The following is a 21,419-nucleotide window of genomic DNA, read 5'->3' on the forward strand; positions in this document are numbered from 1 at the left end:
AGAATGTTAAACTATCTGGTTTGGGACCACAACATCAACCAAATCCTTTCAATAGCGCAGCCAATCATGCTACATTGAAAATGCTGTGATTATTAAATTATTAACAACATATATAGGTTCATTATCATTTCTACACACTTTCTCCATAGTTTTATTCGTTTAAGTTCAGACTGGAATATTTTTATTTTTTTTAATAATACAAATCTTTTTTTAAATTATTACTCGAAACCCATTCAAAAACTCCCTCGACCGAAATTTGGGTCACGACCCACCAGTTGGGAATCACTGTTCGAGATATCAATAGAACAGATCAACCGAATCAATAGATGTAGGTTGGAGAACACGTCAGCAGAATGCAATAAGGTATTCCAGTTTGTGTGGAGACACACTGTGTTGTAACTTTACTGATAATATTGTTGGAGAGAAAACCTTTTCTTCCACCCTCTCACCCATATAGCTCCACAGTGTTTTAGTATTCTCTTTATGCTGAGTATAAAGGACATGATTGGGAGTGTGTTAAAAGGGTCTAATAACTAATTTAGAGACAAATGATTTATTCACATGGTTGGCTTTCACTCTTGTTGCTAGATTACAGTGCTCGTCCGTTCACTAAAACTAGACCATAGTTGGTGTGAAACTGGGGTCAACCTGAATCAAACCAGAGTCACACCAGATTGAAAGCAGTCAAATGAGAATCAAGGTATATTTAATGGGACAACTGATGGCTACAACCATCAAACTAGTAGTATTAGTAGTAGTAGTAGTAGTATTTATCATTATCGCATACATTTAGACAATTTGTTGCAATATTAATTTTTGCCCATATTCACCGAGCTCTTTTCCATCCCTCTTCCTCCTCTCCCCTGGTTCCTCCCTGGTTCCCCCCTAGTTCTTCCCTGGTTCCTCCCTAGTTCCTCCCTGGTTCCTCCCTAGTTCCTTCCTAGTTCCCCCTAGTTCCTCCAGTCCAACCCATTCCATCATTGCAGCGAGGGGAGCCAGTGAGATCTCCATTACCTGAATGCCTCTCTCTCTCTGATGGCTGCGTGACACTGGGGTTCACAGCTAACTGATCCTTAATGTGATAGTGACTGACTGGGGAGGGATAAAACCACCTCTCTCTAACTGGGAAATGGTTGCGCTTCTGTCAGGTGTATTGGTTAACTATAATGGGGTTTCACAACTGTGTAGGCTCAACACTTTAGCACATTAAATGGAGTTTTGTGTGTGCACCCGTGCTGCCTGCCTTTTGTGTGTGTGTGTGTGTGTGTGTGTGTGTGTGTGTGTGTGTGTGTGTGTGTGTGTGTGTGTGTGTGTGTGTGTGTGTGTGTGTGTGTGTGTGTGTGTGTGTGTGTGCGTGCGTGCGTGCGTGCGTGCGTGTGTGTGTGAGAACGGGTTGGCCACCTGCAGTGAGGAGATGTGGTAGAAACAGCAGTAGGGATGTCGCTCTGTACACCCGTATGAACCAGGGAACAGCTGTTGCTCTACTAATGCTGCCTCTCTTTCTGGTCTCTACTAATACTACCTAGCTCTCACTGGTCTCTTCTAATACTACCTAGCTCTCTCTGGTCTCTACTAATACTACCTAGCTCTCTCTGTTCTCTAGTAATACTGCCTAAATCTCTCTGGTCTCTACTAATACTGCCTAGCTCACTCTGGTCTCTACTAATACTGCCTAGCTCTCTCTGGTCTCTACTGATACTGCCTAGCTCTCTCTGGTCTCTACTAATACTGCCTAACTCTCTCTGGTCTCTACTAATACCATCTAGCTCTCTCTGGTCTCCAGTAATACCATCTAGCTCTCTCTGGTCTCTAGTAATACGACCTAGCTGTCTCTGGTCTCCACTTATCGAAATGTAACGAGTACTTTTGGGTGTGTTAGGTTCTTATTTTTCAGAGCAAATAACACACGGACACCAGAGAAGCTTTAACCAAGTTGAATTCTTCCCAAAGGTTCTGTACAGCTCTAAACAGACAGCAAAACATTTCTCACTTCACAGTTATATTTATCCTACTTAAAACACTCCTCCTTCTCCAATCCTTACAGTTTATGGCTCTACAGGAAGCTAATAAAGAGGGTAACAAGATAACAAACCTGTATTACTGCCTTAAGAGTATCTGTCCTCACCTCCTGACCTCAACCCCTCTTTCATCGAATACATAGATGTCCATTGTTTGTTTTTTTCAGAGAACCATTAACTTCTAACATAACCCTGTCTCTTTCCTTTCCTATCATTCATTTACTATCTCAATGATCAAAATTGAGCCGATTCCAACAGGGAAAATGTATGGAGTAAAAAAGTACATTATTCTCTTTAGGAATGTAGTGGAGTAAAAGTAAAAGTTGTCAAAAATATATATAGTAAAGTACAGATACCCCAAAGAAAGACTTAAATAGTACACCACTGCAATTTGGTACTTTTTCCACTATTGTAGCTTTCTCTGGTCTCCACCAATACTGCCTAGCTTTCTCTGGTCTCCACCAATGCTGCCTAGCTTTCTCTGGTCTCCACCAATACTGCCTTGCTTTCTCTCTCTCGCTGCTGCTGTGTTCAATGAGAAGTGGATCATGAAAGCCAGGAGATTGATTTATTTAAGCAGTCCAATTAAGACCAGGGTCTCATTTGCAAACGAGCCCTGCAGGTCAAGACAAGCTGCAAGTACACATTAAACATTACAGACACAAATACTTCAATCAGAGCGAGAGCATAGAAAACACACACAAAAAAATACAAAAACACAATTATTAAAAATGTAGGGGGTAGGAGAGAAAGAGAGAAGTGAAAGTAGAGTGATGGAAGGAAGATTAAAAGGGTAATGGATGAACGGAGGATGAAAGAGAAAAAAGAGGGGGAAAGGTAGAGGGAAATGAGGTGAAACGAGTGAATTTGAGAGAGAGAGGGAGAGGCGGAGAGGGAGAGGGGATGAGAGCGAAGCAAGCGTTCGGTTGCATATAACGCCAGGTTTAGCGTGTGTGTTGTGTTGTGTGTGTGTGTGTCGGCATGTCAAACAGCAGAGGTGTGATGTGTCATAATGGAGCGGGAATGCTAAGCTCTGCCGCTGAAATGAAAAGTATACAGATGTGAAGCTTCTACACACACATACAGTACACACACACACACACAAACGCACACACACACACACACAAACACGGCTCAGGGTATGGAGACACCTTCTGATTGGGACCAAAGAGCATCCTCTGTGATCACCCCAGAATATTTAATGTAATAACAATGTCTTTCACATTCTTTATTCTTTCTTTCTTTCATTTTTCCCCCTCTCTCTCTCCTCCCGCTCTCTCCCTCTCTCCTTCCCTCTGCTTCCCTGGACCCAGGGAAAGGTAAATGGTTGCTGTGTGCTCCACGTATTGCCTTTTGTCTTTTCTTTTAACCATTGTGTCAAGTCCTCCATTTTACCCGCAGTCACACGCCTCTTCAGCTGTCTGGGGAGTGACAGACAGACAGACAGACAGACAGACAGACAGACAGACAGACAGACAGACAGACAGACAGCAGAAAGCCTGGGAGTGAGCTCTGCTCTTTAGCTTTAACACAGCACTACACACTTGTGCTCACGCACAGAGTCGCCACGGGCCGTTTTTATCTCGATGCTGCATCTGTGTTTCTGTTTCTGCTCTCAAAAGACGTTAAACGCGATATATGAGACGTTTGTAAATATAGACGCAGGGCCACTGTACTCTGCAGCTTGTGTGACAGAATGCTTAAGGCCTCTACTCAGTCTGGTAGCGCAGAAGCGGTACAGATTCGGCGGTAGAATTTTAAAGGTAAATTCCGATTGAGCCGACATACACAGCGTTTACCGTGTATGAAGTCAACGCTAAAGCGGGAACATTGCCTTTAACTTTCAATATGCTGGAAAGCTGAACTTCCGCGATGTGGATTGAATCGAGCTCTAAATGTACACACACACGCAGTCAAAACGCACACAATTCTCTACGCTGGACAGGAACCGAGTATTATTGACCCAAAGTGTGTGAGGACACAATTAAGCAGGGAGACGGGGCTGGTAATGGACTCGTAATCAGAGTTGACCACTGTGATAAACGCTGAGTGTCCCTAGGTGTGTGTGTGTTTTGATTCACAGCTGCACCTGTGGCTCTGCACGGCTCCCCTGCACGGCCCCTCAGCATGGTTCCACTCCCCAGCACTCTCTCCGTCATCTGACATTATTTCTTTATCACTTTGTCCATGGTTTCTTGGATTCCCACTCTGCACTATACTCTGGGATGATTCTCTGTTGATGGTGTGTGTGTACATGATGTGTGGATGACAGGTGTTGTATTTCATCCCCATCCCACTATCAGTATATTGTGTTACTCAATCCCCCCATCCCCACACGTGTCTCTGTTTTTTCCTTCTCTCTCTCTCTCTCTCTCTCTCTCTCTCTCTCTCTCTCTCTCTCTCTCTCTCTCTCTCTCTCTCTCTCTCTCTCTCTCTCTTTCTGTCTTTCTATTTTCTATCTCCCTCTCTCACTGGGTGTCACTGCCTCCTCTCTGGCATGTGGCAACTGTCTGAAGATCTCAGCATGGCATTCCCTTTACCCTTAGGCAATGGGACACGTGTGTGTGTGTGTGTGTGTGTGTGTGTGTGTGTGTGTGTGTGTGTGTGTGTGTGTGTGTGTGTGTGTGTGTGTGTGTGTGTGTGTGTGTGTGTGTGTGTGTGTGTGTGTGTGTGTGTGTGTGTGTGTGTGTGTGTGTGTGTGTGTGTGTGTGTGTGTGTGTGTGTGTGTGTGTGTGTGTGTGTGCGCCCACCACTGAGAAGACACTTCTTCTTAAGGCAGTGAATGATAATAAAGTATGATAATATCTGTTCACTGACGATAGGGAAGCACTCATCATCTGTCATCTGTGGAAACAAGTGAACAAAGTAGCTTATTTTTATAGTTCAACCATACATTGCATGTCAGAGTAATGTACCATACATTGCATGTCTGGGTAATGTACCATACATTGCATGTCAGGGTATTGTACCATACATTGCATGTCAGGGCAATGTACCATACATTGCATGTCAGGGTAATGTACCATACATTGCATGTCAGGGTAATGTACCATACATTGCGTGTCTGAAAGTATTCAGACCCCTTGACTTTTTCCACATTTTGTTACGTTACAGCCCTATTCTAAAATTGATTAAATAAATACAAATCTTCAGCAATCTACACACAATACCCAATAATGACAAAGTGAAAACAGGTTTTTACAAATTTACAAAAAAAACAGAAATACCTTATTTACTTAAGTATTCAGACCCTTTGCTATGAGACTCGAAATTGAGCTCTGGTGCATCCTGTTTCCATTGATCATCCTTGAGATGTTTCTACAACTTGATTGGAGTCCACCTGTGGTAAATTAAATTGATTGGACATGATTTGGAAAGGCACACATCTGTCTATATAAGGTTCCACAGCTGACAGTTTATGTCAGAGCAAAAACCAAGCCATTAGATCGAAGGAATTGTCCCAAGAGCTCCTAGACAGGATTGGTACCAAAACAGGAAGGGTACCAAAACATTTCTGCAGCATTGAAGGTCCTCAAGAAGACAGTGGCCTCCATCATTTTTAAATGGAAGAAATTTGGAACCACCGAGACTCATCCTAGACCTGGCCGCCCGGCCAAACTGAGAAATCGGGGGAGAAGGGCCTTGGTAAGGGAGGTGAGCAAGTACCCGATGGTCACTCTGACAGAGCTCTAGAGTTCCTCTGTGGAGATGGGAGAACCTTCCAGAAGGACAACCATCTCTGCAGCATTCCACCAATCAGGCCTTTATGGTAGAGTGGCCAGACGGAAGCCTAAAAGGCACGACAGCCCTCTTGGAGTTTGCCAAAAGGCACCTAAAGACTCTCAGACCATGAGAAACAAGATTCTCTGGTCTGATGAAACCAAGATTCAACTCTTTAGCCTGAATGTCAAGGGTCACTTCTGAAGGAAACCTGGCAACATCCCTACGGTGAAGCATGGTGGTGGCAACATCATGCTGTAGGGATGTATTTCAGCGGCAGGGACTGGGAGACTAGTCAGGATCGAGGCAAGATGAACAGAGCAAAGTACAGGGAGATCCTTGATGAAAACCTGCTCCAGGGTGCTCAGGACATCAGACTGGGGGAACGGTTCACCTTCCAACAGGACAACGACCCTAAGCACACAGCGAAGACAATGCAGGAGTGGTTTCGGGACAAGTCCCTGAATGTCCTTGAGTGGCCCATCCAGAGCCTGGACTTGAACCCAATCGAACATCTCTGGAGAGATGACGCTCCCCATCCAACCTGACAGAGCTTGAGAGGATCTGGAGAGAATAATGGGAGAAACTCCCCAAATACAGGTGTGCCAAGGTTGTAATGTCATACCCAAGAAGACTCGAGGCTGTAATCGTTGCCAGAGGGGCTTCAACAAAGTACTGAGTAAAGGGTCTGAATACTTATGTAAATGTGATATATATATATATATATACATTTGCATACATTCTTTAAACCTGTTTTTGCTTTGTCATTAAGGGGTATTGTGTGTAGATTGATGAGGGGGGGAAACAATTTAAACCATTTTTGAATAAGGCTGTAACCTAACAAAATGTGGAAGAAGTCAAGGTGTCTGAATTTCATAGTAGTAGAAGTGGAAACGTCTGTATGCTATCCCATGCCTTTCACCAACATTCATCATGTCAAAATATACAGATGCTATTCTAACGTATTTAATCACCTGCCATATACATACATGTGAATATGACACGTATTCATGTCTCATACGATATCTTCTATCCCTTCTATAGGGACTTTGCCTATGTGGCGAGAGACAAAAACACGCGGGTGTTGAAATGCCATGTGTTTCGATGTGATACCCCTGCAGAAGCCATAGCAACGAGTCTCCACGAAATCTGTTCCAAGGTGAGTGGGCATTTTCACAGACATGTTCTGTCCTTTAAATTCAAGTGGAGGGAGGAGAAAGAAGTACACACCTCATTTTGGTCAAATTTGCAATCCTGCTTACAGTATGTGTACCCGCCACCAACATCACCATTGGATCTGGCCTGGGGCGGTTGGTTGTGAGGCTGAGGGGAGGGTGTGTTTTAACCCCACTCAGGGTTAAGGAAGTGCTCGCCGTGGCGAGGAGAGGAGAAACTGTTGCTACTCATTCCCAGTCCCTGCTGAATGTCCTGTTCCTTACGAATGTATCATGCACATGGAGACTAGACCAGTTTCACTGTTCTAGACACTGACAGCTTCGACGGCCTGTAGGCTTTAGACCAGGCAAGACCTTGAAAAGGACAATTCACTCAGCAAAATAAAGGTTGTCTCCTTGTCGGTTGTTTGTGATCTGCTTTCTGACAAGAGAGATGGTGACCCACTTTGGAAAAAAGCTCTACATCTTGTCTCAGTGTTTCTCAGCTATTACTCAATACGTTGTTGGCCTGGCAGTCCCATACAGAAGTAAATGAATAATCCCAAACAGTCACTCATTGTGCGCTAGTAAATAAGTCCCACACTCCACATTGTCTATTTAAAACAATTCCTACGGCAGTGTGAAAAGTTACTGACCTCAGCCTCTGTTGGTGTGCAGTGTTTGTGTGTGTGTGTGTGTGTGTGTGTGTGTGTGTGTGTGTGTGTGTGTGTGTGTGTGTGTGTGTGTGTGTGTGTGTGTGTGTGTGTGTGTGTGTGTGTGTGTGTGTGTGTGTGTGTGTGTGTGTGTGTGTGTGTGTCTGCCTGCCTGCCTGCCTGCCTGTGTACATACATACGTGTGTGTGTGTTTGTTCCCCTGTGAGAAGAGAGTTGCAGACTCACCATAGACTTTGATTAATGACACCTACAATTAATCAACGATCTCGAAGGGAGTGCAGCACATTGCAGCGCCCGTAAGGAGCATGGCTGCTCTGCTGCAGTATAAGAACACGGAGAGATCGAGAAGAGAAACGGAGAGAGATTCATTCATTAGGAAATATGTCTACATTTTAGTTCAAAGAACACATAATGCCTTGTGCTTATTTCAGAGTTTGAAGTTTAAACGCTTTGAATTTCTTTGTTTCACAATACCATCGTATCCCCCCCTCTTTTACCCCTCTCTTCCCCCGTCTGACTCTCCCTCTCTCCCCCACTCCTCTCTCCCTCCAGATTATGGCTGAGAGGAAGAGTGCGAAGGCTGCTGCCTGCAGCTCATCCCAAACAGGCTCCGATGTTCCTCTCCAGGGTAAGGGGCTTGGTGACACACACACACACACACACACACACACACACACACACACACACACACACACACACACACACACACACACACACACACACACACACACACACACACACACACACAGGTACTATTCATTAATCGTGATCTGTTTACAGAATTGAAGTTGAGCGTTATAACTTGATTTGTTTCAACTTCTGTATGTATTTCATGAGTGTTTCACTGCAAATGAAAAAAGGCCCCTTATGAATCCAGAACTGAATGCAAACACTTGTTAATGAAAAAGCTGTGCTTGGTTCACTTAAGCCTGAAATATGCTGACAACAGTACAACATCTCATGACACATTACCAAAAGTACTAAACCAATTATTATAGATAATAAAATAACAATTCATCCCATAACTTCAGCTTTTGTGTCAGGATCTGCTGACTACGGGGAAATACTTGCATGGAGTAAAAATCGTGGATGGGCTCTGAGCTCACAGGAGCAGCTCACCTCATTAAAAGCCAATCAGTGTTGAGTCGTAGCCAGCCCTAACGCTCAGCAACCCCCTGTTGAGAGATCAAAGCGCTCATTGGACGAACATCGCTCACTCGCTACTCGCTACCACGACCAAACCGCCTGTGCACTCCACTATCAGATTCCTCCACTGTCTCTCACCTCCTTTCATTCCCTTGTTTCTCCCCGACTCTCAGGCAGAGTGTAATAGGAAGTAGACAAACTCCTGTTCTGTCCTTTATCCGGGGTGTTGGTCTTTAGACTCTTCTCTGTGTTAGGATGGACAGAGGGATAGAAGACTTCCCGCCCTTCGCTGTAAATACATTTTGTTTTTGAGCTGAGCGTTTATCGAAACAGCCCCTCTGAAGCTCTGCACACTTGTATGAATAACCATCTTCAGTTGTTTTTTCATATGACCTAATTAGATGCAACAGCATCTCAAATATTCAAATATTCACACAAGAATCGGTTTATTTTTGTATTTTAGACTAACAAGCCTGTTTGGACATGTCTTTGCCTGAGTCTGCTTGGACATCCTTTGGTGTGTGTGTGTGTGTGTGTGTGTGTGTGTGTGTGTGTGTGTGTGTGTGTGTGTGTGTGTGTGTGTGTGTGTGTGTGTGTGTGTGTGTGTGTGTGTGTGTGTGTGTGTGTGTGTGTGTGTGTCTTTTGTGTCTGATGTGTGTATTCTCCCACAGAGTTTCCCGTTCCAAAGACTGAGCTGGTGCAGAAGTTCAATGTGAACTACCTGGGGATGACGTCTGTGTCTCGCCCCATAGGTAAGAGAAGTAAGGACGCTACATATACAGCCGTACCTAATCACCTGAATTGTTCCGTTAATCATGGTCCATACACCTGTACACATACTGGAGCAGTGAAGGCTCCTCAAAGGAGCAAGGAGATTACCAAAAAATCTAAATAGTGAAACATTACAGTTATCATTTTTAGATTAAACTATACTAAATATATTCACGTCATCAAATAATTTATTAAAACACACTGTTTTGCTATGAAGGTCTACGGTAGCTTCAACAGCACTTTGTAGAGTAGCACCATGGTGTAGCCGGAGGACAGCTAGCTTCCGTCCTCTTCTGGGTACATTGACTTCAATACAAAACCTAGGAGGTTCCTGGTTTTCACCCCCTTCCATAGACTTACACAGCAATTCTGACAACTTACAGAGGATGTCCTCCAACCTATCAGAGCTCTTGCAGCAAGAACTGACATGTTGTCTACCCAATCAAAGGATCAGATAATGAATCTAGTACTGAAAGAATAAGATATAGCTAGCTAGACTGCAGTGCATACAATGTGGTGAGTAGTTGACTGAAAGAGACAGACAATAGCTGAACAGTTTTGAGCAAATTAAATTCTTCAAAAATGAAAGAGAAACAAGAGAGAGAGGGAGAGAGAAAGCTAGCTATATTTCTTGAGGAATTTTTTTCACTTTCACTTGCTTAGCTAGTTAATGCATCTAGCCAGTTTAGCCTACTCAAACACCCTGCTCAAACAGAGAGGGATGCTATGTTAGCTTGCTGGCTATTGCTATCCCACACAGAAACCCTTACAAGTCAAAGTAAGCTTTTGGTTTTATTAATTTATTGCCACCGGGGCCCACTGGTGTAACTGCTAAACTGTTTTCTGACTGTACATTGCATGATTGTAGCGGGTTTACTAACACGTTAATTCTAGTTGCTATATCAACTATGACATTAGCTAATATGGGGACAAAGATATAGGCTGTGTGTAGTTGTTAGCAATTATGATGTGAAGGTTTGGCTTGGAAAGTTTTTTTGCCTGGTCACAGACAGCTGATGTGTTGTGAACTGAAGTCCACAAGCGAAGGGAAAAGGTGAGAGGAGGAGAGTGCGTTGATGCGAGAAGGAATACAACGAGCAAGTGATCATGCTGTTTGTATGTGGCTGCTATGAAAGTGAACTGTGTTTGCATGTGATCAGAGGTGTATTCCTACCACCAAATTCTGTTTAAAAACGTTTCTTAAACAGAAGCGAACGGAACGAAATGGGGCTAAATATACCTGAATTTCTCCAATAGAAACTCTTGTTGGCAATTGCTGGACTAATGATTACACCCTATATCAGCTAGATCCAGTCAAAAGTGTGCAAGGCGGTATCCAATGAGTCACTCTCTGTCACCCTGATTATTTAAACATTTTCTATCGACCTGTGCACCTATGTTGTTAACTTTCATTCATAGGCCAAATTGTAACAACCTCATGATGGGTACAGGGAAAATGTGAGTATCGTGTTGTAGTCTAAATCTATCAATGTTATATTGAACTGGGTGAATGGAATATGAAAATAATCGTCCCCCCTCATCTTAAACGGCACCGACCGCCACTCCACTGGAGTTAGAAAACAAACTCAGGTTTCACCACCTCTCTCTCTCCAGGTATGGACATCATCAACGGGGCTATAGAGAGCCTGGTGTCCTCCACAGGAAAAGAGGACTGGACCCCTGTCATACTGAGTGTGGCTGACGCCACCGTGGCTGTCATCAAGGAGAAGGCAAGTAGCAGATTTTCTTCCCGTACCTGTGGATTATCTCTGAATCACTTTACCACATTCATGATTTGCATTTGTTATCCATTTGGCAACCGCATGTGAAACAACAGATCGCATCTAATCTGTCTGGACTGAAACCTACTGTAGATATTGATTTCATCTTAACCAACCTAGCTTTTCTTGCTTTGACCCATTGCCCTCATCATGACAAAAAACATGTCTTCATTTCTACCTGAATATTCACTATATTCTATAACCATTGGTCCCCTGGACAGGAAGAGGAGGAGGAAGTGCTGGTGGAGTGCCGCGTGCGTTTCCTGTCCTTCATGGGAGTGGGCCGGGACATCCACACCTTTGCTTTCGTCATGGACTCTGGGAACCAGCACTTCCAGTGCCACGTGTTCTGGTGTGACCCCAACGCTGGCAGTGTGTCTGAGGCCGTGCAGGCTGCTTGCGTGGTGAGACTCCTACTCATACCTACTGTGTGTACACATATACTGTCTGCTTATCCTCTTTACCTCGTTCTTGCATTTAGGGTTGAACCAGGAAGTGGACATGAAGCTAGAGGTAGTGTTAGGGTTGTGATTGGTTTAAGGTTGTGGTTGAGGCTACGGTTAGGGTTGAACCAAGACGTGGACATGAAGCTAGAGTTAGTGTTAAGGTTGTGGTTGAGGCTATGGTTAGGGTTGAACCAAGACGTGGACATGAAGCTAGAGTTAGTGTTAGGGTTGAACCAAGACGTGGACATGAAGCTAGAGTTAGTGTTAGGGTTGTGGTTGAGGCTATGGTTAGGGTTGAACCAAGACATGGACATGAAGCTAGAGTTAGTGTTAGGGTTGTGGTTGAGGCTATGGTTAGGGTTGAACCAAGACGTGGACATGAAGCTAGAGTTAGTGTTAGGGTTGAACCAAGACGTGGACATGAAGCTAGAGTTAGTGTTAGGGTTGTGGTTGAGGCTATGGTTAGGGTTGAACCAAGACATGGACATGAAGCTAGAGTTAGTGTTAGGGTTGAACCAAGACATGGACATGAAGCTAGAGTTAGTGTTAGGGTTGTGGTTGAGGCTATGGTTAGGGTTGAACCAAGACGTGGACATGAAGCTAGAGTTAGTGTTAGGGTTGAACCAAGACGTGGACATGAAGCTAGAGTTAGTGTTAGGGTTGAACCAAGACGTGGACATGAAGCTAGAGTTAGTGTTAGGGTTGAACCAAGACGAGGACATGAAGCTAGAGTTAGTGTTAGGGTTGAACCAAGACATGGACATGAAGCTAGAGTTAGGGTTGTGGTTGAGGCTATGGTTAGGGTTGAACCAAGACGTGGACATGAAGCTAGAGTTAGTGTTAGGGTTGAACCAAGACGTGGACATGAAGCTAGAGTTAGTGTTAGGGTTGAACCAAGACGTGGACATGAAGCTAGAGTTAGTGTTAGGGTTGTGGTTGAGGCTACGGTTAGGGTTGAACCAAGACGTGGACATGAAGCTAGAGTTAGTGTTAGGGTTGTGGTTGAGGCTACGGTTAGGGTTGAACCAAGACGTGGACATGAAGCTAGAGTTAGTGTTAGGGTTGAACCAAGACGTGGACATGAAGCTAGAGTTAGTGTTAGGGTTGAACCAAGACGTGGACATGAAGCTAGAGTTAGTGTTAGGGTTGTGGTTGAGGCTATGGTTAGGGTTGAACCAAGACGTGGACATGAATCTAGAGTTAGTGTTAGGGTTGTGGTTGTGGTTGAGTTAGACTCTGATGTACTTTCCTCTGCCCCCCTTCCTCCTCTTCCTCAGCTGCGGTATCAGAAGTGTCTGGTGGCACGCCCCCCCTCTCAGAGAGCTGGCTCCTCCTCCCCGCCCCCCGACTCGGTGACGCGCCGGGTGACCACCAGCGTGAAGCGTGGCGTCCAGTCTCTCATAGACACTCTGAAAACGAAGAAAACGCCCTCAGAACTGCCTCAGCAATGACGGACAGCTCACTGACCACACCCCCTACCACAGCCCCTGGCTTTGTCACTCACACTGTTGCCACAACTACGACCTACAACCACTCCTAACCAATACCAGCCATGGTAACCAACGATGTACATATATGTTAACTTAACACCACTGGGCAGACCAAAGGAGGAATGGATCTGGAAATGTGTATCTGCTCAAAATAATAAAAAGTGAACTAATCTGCAGAAGAAGAAGAGGAAGGCCAAGCGACAGCAGAATGATGGGTCGTCACTAGTGGAACTTTCCATTGAGCTTTGAACTCTGCTGTGTCATAGCGAGACTTGCCTACTTTAGCCAGGCCACAGCTGTCCTCACCGGGCACTGCCTCGTCTTGTGGAGTATTATTACTACTGAGCTGTATGGAGTATTAAGCCGGTGTCACACAAAGCATTCTGGATACAATTTATGTTGCTTGCAACAAAGTTGCACCTGTGTTGCCCAGGGTGTCACCACCCCAAATTTTGGGGGGCCTGCAATTTAGTTGCATTGCATAGCAAGATAGAAATGAATCCTATTTCACGCAACTGACTGTATGCAGTGTCCAATCAGTGAGCAGGATTTTTTTTTTTTTTACATGACTCGTCATATCATTCCGTACGGAACTCTGACCCAGTTGTCATGTCAACACAGCTGTAAGTGTTGCTGCAAACCACAACAAAAGAGACATGCCAAATGTCAGAAAAAAATTGTCTAGTCATGGTTTATGTACATGCTCTGGCAGTCAATAAATGTCATTTTAAAAGTGAACCGAGACCTTTATCTGTCCAGTTTCAACTGAAATTGGCCAACATGAACTGCGCTAGCTAGGTTAGCTCGTTGCGAGCTTAGTTAGCTAGTTAGCTTGGTAAAACATAGCCCTTGATCATGACTCATTACATTATACATAAGAGTTATTGGATGAAGGCGTCTTCTCTACAAGGGAGTTTTGTTAAGAGCCCCGATGCTCAATCTGAACATTAACACAAGTCGCTTGCGGTACAGTTTTGGAGGCGTATGGACCTTATCTTTCATATCATCGAGAAATAATACATAAAACAAAAACAAAAAGGTTCATTTGATACACACCTTGCTAGGGTTAGGATTAGGGTTCCAACACGGCCATATCTCCATGTTACTGCGTTTGTTTAACGAAAACAGACAAGAGGCGACCACCTGTGCTAATTAGCTATCTAGCGTGCTCCAAACACCTGTGTGTAAGCGTAACTCTGGAAGTGTAGTTCAGTCAGATGGAGGCACCCAAAGCTGAATGGATCTGCATAAAACTGCTACAGTAAGTGTATCTTTTTTTTATTTGAAGAATTCTTTCTCGTCTGATGAAAGATAAGGGCCACATGTTTTGAATGCCTTGGTTATTGACGTGTCTAAACACAGCGTTGGGATTGTCGTCAATGTGAGCCAGTCGTGTGCGAAGCGAAAGACTGAAAACTGTAGGGAGAACAAATCATTTATGAAAACATGATGTGATGTATAACAGGATTGGATGTTGCATGCGATTTAAATTGCGTCCAAATTGCTTCCTGTGACGCAGGCTTTAAACTAATACTGAGACACACTGGACATACCTGAGAAAAATAACCAATCCCCATTGAGTGCTGGCTTTGTTGCATCAGGAAGCTGAATGTGTGTTTGTTTATCTACGCTTTTTCTTTTTAAACTTCTTGTACACAGTGAGAGCAGCCCTGTTCCCATCGCAGTGCCAAACTGAGTAGCATTCCAACACACACACACACACACACACACACACACACACACAGACGTCTGTCTCGTTGACATGGTAAAAGCCGGTCGCTACGGACAAGGCCACTGACCAAACGCCGCCATCCAGCTCTTCTACCCGACCTGGCAACCTTTGAGCACCAGACTCCATTAGAGACGTGTCATGTGACGGACTATACAGCCATGATGTCCTAACAGAGACAGGGAGTGTACAGAACATGGGAACCAATGTATTCCATCCCATCTGGCTCATATAACAGACTGAACCAATGTCTCCCTTGAGGAGGGGTGCTCAGATTGTACTATAATTATTGTAAAGTAATGATTGTACCCCAGGTTGGAGATGAGAGGTGAGAGGGAGGAATGGGGTGGTGTTGGTATTTCATGTGTTTGTAATCTAAATGTGAGGGGGGAGAGAGAGAGATGGATCATCGTTGGAGAGAGAGGTTACAGAGGAGGGTGTCATTATGGAGATAGGTGCTCTGCACAAAGGTCTAACTTTACCAGACTATCTAAACCTGTCCCCACTTGCAAACACACACACACATTCACCCAACTATGGAGAGCTGACCGCCCACTGTCTCCTTTAGGACCCAGGTACACCTCTCTACACTCTAACTCAACTCTGTGAATGCAATCCACTCCAACGTTAAAAACATACGTGAAAATAGTGTGATTCATGTGCTCTGTTCTTCACTCATCTCTACACCATGTAATTGTGATCTGTTGTGAAAATAAATGCAATACCAAAACAAGGGAAGGTCTTGAAAGTGCAGGTTTATTTTCTCATGTAATGGGTCAAGTCATTGAAGTCATGAAATCACATATTTGGTAATTGGCACTACTGTAAAAATATACAATTACTGTATACTTGAGACTATGGCATACTTATTTTATGACACATACAAAAAGTATTAAAGTGAAATGACTTTAAAGGTGCTTTATTGTTTTTGCTTTAAAACTATAATAGTGACAGCACTATGGACACTGTGTGTGAATGTAACTTGCATGTGTGTGTATATATGTATGTGTGTATATATATGTATGTGTGTGTGTATTTATATGTGTATCTGCATATATATATATATATGTGTGTGTGTAACATGTATTCTATATTTCAGTGTAATGTAGTGTGTTTTTTGTCTTCAGTATTTGAGGGTGTATTTGCCTGAAGTATTGTCCTGTGTGCCGTGTCAGAGCCAGGGGCGAGGGTGTTTGACGACAGGCTTTTCGTTGACACTACCAGAGGACTTGATCAGGGGCACCTGGGGGGGTGAGGTCTTCCACTGGTAGTAAGGCAGGGTGGGGTTGGACCTCTGGGGGGTCTGAGGGAGGTTCCGTATCTGTCTGGCCGGGGGGGAGTACCCAGGGAACAGGACTGGGGGCAGGGTGAGGGCCACGGGGCGCAGCACCTCCTGACGTCCCTTAGGGGGGCCAGGGTGGACCAGGGGGGTGAAGGGGGCTGTGGTGAGAGGGGCAGCAGGGGGGTTGGGGTCTGTGGCGGTAGGCGAGTGGCGGTTGTATGCAGCTGCAGTGTTGATGAGGCAGGTCTGATTCTTCCTGGAGATGCTGGAGGCGGGATTAGGGGCGGAGTAAGGGGAGGTGTAGGAGGTACTGTTGGAGAGGGAGGGCTTGGGAGGGCGTCGGCGAGCAGGCTTGGCTTTACCTAGAGGACAGAGAAAGAGGAAGAGGGGGATGGTGGAGTGTGCGAGAGGAATGAGGCGAAAGGAAGAGATGGAGAAGAGAGATTGAGATAGCTCGAGGGCCTTTGGACTAGTACGACACAGAAAGAGCAGTTGAGGATGCGTGCGTTAGGAGTGAAACTGTGTGTGTGAATGAACTGACCTCGTTGCGACAGACCTCCATTGGTCGACCCCACCATAGTGGCGGAGCTACTACCCTTGGTCTCACGGTTAAGGAACTCCATGACCCTGGATTGGCTGCTGGCGGTGGCATGTGGGCGTGTATAAGCTGAGCGGGCGTGACTGATTGGTGCCTGGTGGGTCTGTCGGCCACGCCTCTCCTTCCTGGTTGGATTGTTGGAATCGATCCCATCCAATAGGCCCGTGGCTGCTGCCCTGGCAAGCACTTCCTGTGCAGACTCGATCTCTTCCAGGTCGGGCTGTCAGGAAAGGAACATGGAGAGAGTAAGGAGGAGATACTGGAACAAGTTTAAACCATGTGATCATTTTACGGCAAAAGAGGTTGGATATACAGTACTTTGTAATGCGAACAGAGTCTATGCAATGTAAAGATGAGTGTTTTATGAGAGCAGAGAGGAGAGCAGAGAAGAGAGGAGAAGAGAGGAGAAGAGAGGAGAAGAGAGCGGAGATGAGAGCAGAGGAGCAGAGGAGAGGAGAGGAGAATAGAGCAGAGAAGAGAGCAGAGAGGAGAGCAGAGGAGAGGAGAGTGGAGAAGAGAGCAGAGGAGAGCAGAGGAGAAGAGAAGAGAGGAGAGCAGAGGAGAGGAGAATAGAGCAGAGGAGAGTGGAGGAGAGGAGAGGAGAAGAGAAGAGAAGAGAGGAGAGCAGAGGAGAGGTGAAGAGAGCAGAGGAGAGCGGATGAGAGGAGATGAGAGCGGAGAAGAGAGCGGAGGAGAGGAGAAGAGAGGAGAGAAGAGCAGAGGAGAGGAGAAGAGAGCAAAGGAGAGGAGAAGAGAGAAGAGAGCAGATGAGAGGAGAGGAGAAGAGAGCGGAGAAGAGAGCAGTGGAGAGGAGAGAAGAGAGCTGAGAATAGCAGAGGAGAGGAGAAGAGAGCAGAGCAGAGAAGAACAGAGGAGAGACAGCAGGTGACCCTGAAGCAGGAAGAAAGGACATGGTGCCTCCCTCTCCTCTCTGCAATCTTCTCCTTTGCTCTGCTCTGCAAGAGGAGATAGACAGCAAGAAGAGAGAAGGCAGCAAAAGGAGAGGAGAGGAGAGCAGAGGAGAGGAGAGCAAAGCAGAGGAAAGCAGAGGAGAGGAGAGCAGAGGAGAGCAGAGTAGAGAGCAAGAGGAGAGCAGAGGAGAAGAGAGCAGAGGACAAGACAGCAAGAGGAGAGCAGAGGAGAAGAGAGAGGACAGGAGAGCAGAGAAGATAGCAAGAGGAGAGCAAAGCAGAGAAGAGAGGAGAAGAGAGCAGAGGAAAAGAGAGCAGAGAAGAGAGCAGAGGAGAAGAGAGGAGACAGCAAGAGGAGAGCAGAGGAGAAGACAGCAAGAGCAGAGCAGAGGAGAAGAGAGCAGAGCAGAGAAGAGAGCAGAGAGGAGAGGGAGGCACCATGTCCTTTCTTCCTGCTGCAGGGTCACCTGCTGTCACAGCACCAACCCACACAGCTCTCCTCTCCCCACCAACTGAATAATTCACACTTACTGAGAGAAAGGAAGGGTGTGTGGTGTATTTGAGTGTTTGTGTGTGTGTGTGTGTGTGTGTGTGTGTGTGTGTGTGTGTGTGTGTGTGTGTGTGTGTGTGTGTGTGTGTGTGTGTGTGTGTGTGTGTGTGTGTGTGTGTGTGTGTACATTTGAGTTGTTTTGCAGATGTGTACGGGAGGGTCTTTTGGGGTTGCACAGACTGTGTTGATGCTAACTCACACAGACAGGGGGCGCTGAATTATTCAACATATTCTCTCCCTCCCCCTCTCCTCCTTTACCTCCCTCTCCCCTCTCCTTCTCATCCCTTTAAATCTCACATCCACCCCATCCCCCCTCCCTTCTGTTCAAGCCTCTTAAATCATCCTCTCTACCTGGGCACACTGTTAAACTTGTGTGCAGCAACAAACCACAAACACCACCATACACAACATACTCTACCATTCAAAAGTTTGGTGTCACTTAGAAATGGCCTTGTTTTTGAAAGAAAAGCACAAACTGGTTAGGGCCAGTTTGTGCTGTTCTGTGAAGGGAGTAGTACACAGCGTTGAACGAGATCTTCAGTTTCTTGGCAATTTCTCAGAACAAGAATAGACTAACGAGTTTTAGAAGAAATTACTTTGTTTCTGGCCATTTTGAGCTTGTAATCGAACCCACAAATGCTGATGCTCCAGATACTCAACTAGTCTAAAGTAGGCCAGTTTTATTGCTTCTTTAATCAAAACAACAGTTTTCAGCTGTGTTAACAATTGCAAAAGAGTTTTCTAATGATCAATTAGCCTTTTAAAATTATCAACTTGGATTAGCTAACACAACGTGCCATTGGAACACAGAAGTGATGGTTGCTGATAATGGGTCTCTGTACGCCTATGTAGATATTCCATTAAAAAAAATCTGCCGTTTCCAGCTACAAGTAATTTACAACATTATTAACAATGCCTACACTTGTCACGTTCTGACCTTTATTTCCTTTGTTTTGTCATTATTTAGTATGGTCGGGGCGTGAGTTGGGGTGGGCAGTCTATGTTTGTTTTTCTATGATTTGGGTATTTCTATGTTTCGGCCTAGTATGGTCATCAATCAGAGGCAGGTGTCATTAGTTGTCTCTGATTGAGAATCACACTTACGTAGCCTGGGTTTCACTGTGTTTTGGTGGGTGATTGTTCCGGTCTCTGTGTTTGCACCAGATAGGGCTGTTTTGGTTTTTTCACATTTCTTGTTTTGTTAGTTTATTCATGTATAGTGTCTATATTAAAGAACCATGAATAACCACCACGCTGCGTTTTGGTCCGCCTCTCCTTCACCTCAAGAAAACCGTTACAACACTGATCAATTGGATGTTATTTTAAAAACAAGGACATTTCTAAGTGAACCCACACTTTTGAATGGTGGTGTAGGTCCTAAACAAGTACATTCACCGTACCACAAACTGTTTGTCCCAGTTATGCCATTCTCGCCGCACCTCTGATAACCAGGAAAAATATCAACTCCCACCTCTACTGTGCAATTCTACTTGCCTACTTACAAGCTAAGACAAACACGCACGTGATTCTAAATTCTGCCTGTGTATGACACGACTCTAACCGTCTCTCGATATGGGGACATTTAAAGAGCGCTGCAAATCTGTGATGTGGACAGTCCCACTGCAGGAGTCCAGACACATCACACATCACTAGTCACTTTAAATAATGCCACTTTAATAATGTTTACATATCTTACATTACTCATATCGCATGTATATACTGTATTTTATACCATCCACTGCACCTTGCCTATACTGCTTGGCCATCGCTCATCCATATACTTACATGTACATATTCTCATTCACCCCTTTCGATTTGTGTGTATAAGGTAGTTGTTGGGGAATTGTTAGGTTACTTGTTGGATATTACGGCACTGTTGGAACTAGAAGCACAAGCATTTCGCTACACTCGCATTAACATCTGCTAGCCACAAATGTGACCAACAACAATTGATTTGATTTGAGTCCCAACACTGAGTTTATGGTCCCTAGCTGTTCTTGTATGAAAACCTCATAAAATGATTTCACCGGGTCCAACCTGACGCCCGCTCCCAGTGAAACTGCATTCCCACACTTATCTAATTGCTATTTTTACGGCGCTTCTCAGAGTGCCACAATAACTTTTGATTAGCTGAGTTTATTAGGGGTGGAAAGAAGCCCGTTTGAGGTGCTATTATAGCCATTTGATGATCTTTTCATCCCTGTCTGTGGAGGTATAAATGTGATGGCTGACAGGGGGGATGAACAGACGCTGTGAAGGACGGAGAGAAAGAGAGAACTCTGTCGCACCCTGAGAGAGCGAGAGAGCGAGAGAGAGAGAGAGAGAGGGCGAGAGAGAGAGAGAGAAAGAGAGAGAGGGCGAGAGAGAGAGAGAGAAAGAGAGAGAGGGCGAGAGAGAGAGAGAGAGAGAGAGAGGGCGAGAGAGAGGGAGCGAGAGAGAGAGGGCGAGAGAGAGAGAGAGAGAGAGAGAGAGAGAGAGAGAGAGAGAGAGAGAGGAGAGGGAGAGGGAGAGAGGGAGAGGGAGAAAATGGCTTGATAACCCAGTGTGTCGTAAACGGTAGAGTAGAGCAGGTTTCATCATGTGGAGAAATATCCTTAATGTGGCCATGCTTGGGAATTTGGATTATAGGGGCCTGTTTGGCCGACCGCGGCTCCGTAAGCAGCCAAGCTGCAAGCTAGGTGGGCAGGCAGGAAGCTAGACTAGCGGTACAGCGGCTGTGGCTCTGTGAAAGTAGCTTCCCCATCATCATTTCTCCACTGCACCACACTTAGCATCTAAAGCCCAGTAAAGCACAGCTCAGCTGCGGTGACTGAAGTCTCACTTAAGACCCACCTACAGAGAGAGAGAGAGGAGAGAAACTACAGGAGAGAGTGGGATGGAGAGAAACTGCAAACGCGAGAACGAGGGAGAAAGAAATCTGTGAGAGTGGTTAGTGTGAGATAGATCGACATTGTATGAGAGACTACATGAGAGAGAGACCGTAAAACAAAAAGAAAGAGTTTGGTTGACATTGATGTGAAATAAGAAGACAGGAATAGCATTGAGGGAAAGGGAGAGAGAGAAAATAGACAAGAGACTGAGGAGAACAGAGAGAGAAAGACATCTCCACTCTTTCACATCAACATAGACAGCCAAGTCAATCACCATAT

At 45.1% G+C, this 21,419-nt stretch overlaps 2 protein-coding genes across 3 annotated transcripts in view; one reads left to right on the forward strand and one right to left on the reverse strand.

Moving 5' to 3' along the window:
* Positions 1-15,786, forward strand: part of LOC135526287 (amyloid beta precursor protein binding family B member 2-like) — a 79,608-nt gene extending 63,822 nt beyond the window's left edge. Inside the window, exons 9-14 of the mRNA XM_064954536.1 lie at positions 6,783-6,897; positions 8,119-8,194; positions 9,384-9,464; positions 11,098-11,235; positions 11,490-11,668; positions 12,988-15,786. Of these exons, the coding sequence (XP_064810608.1) occupies positions 6,783-6,897; positions 8,119-8,194; positions 9,384-9,464; positions 11,098-11,235; positions 11,490-11,668; positions 12,988-13,161 (763 nt within the window). The 3' untranslated portion in view covers positions 13,162-15,786. The remainder of the gene's footprint in view (positions 1-6,782; positions 6,898-8,118; positions 8,195-9,383; positions 9,465-11,097; positions 11,236-11,489; positions 11,669-12,987) is intronic.
* LOC135526286 (putative methyltransferase NSUN7) overlaps positions 15,667-21,419 on the reverse strand; it is a 35,276-nt gene continuing 29,523 nt past the window's right edge. For both annotated transcript variants that reach the window (XM_064954535.1, XM_064954534.1), the window contains 2 exons: positions 16,753-17,029; positions 15,667-16,573 (listed from right to left, as the gene is read on the reverse strand). In XM_064954535.1, the coding sequence (XP_064810607.1) occupies positions 16,163-16,573; positions 16,753-17,029 (688 nt within the window). In that variant the 3' untranslated portion in view covers positions 15,667-16,162. The remainder of the gene's footprint in view (positions 16,574-16,752; positions 17,030-21,419) is intronic.

The sequence above is a fragment of the Oncorhynchus masou genome, chromosome 32 (assembly GCF_036934945.1).
Source record: "Oncorhynchus masou masou isolate Uvic2021 chromosome 32, UVic_Omas_1.1, whole genome shotgun sequence".
Classification (NCBI taxonomy): Eukaryota; Metazoa; Chordata; class Actinopteri; order Salmoniformes; family Salmonidae; genus Oncorhynchus; species Oncorhynchus masou.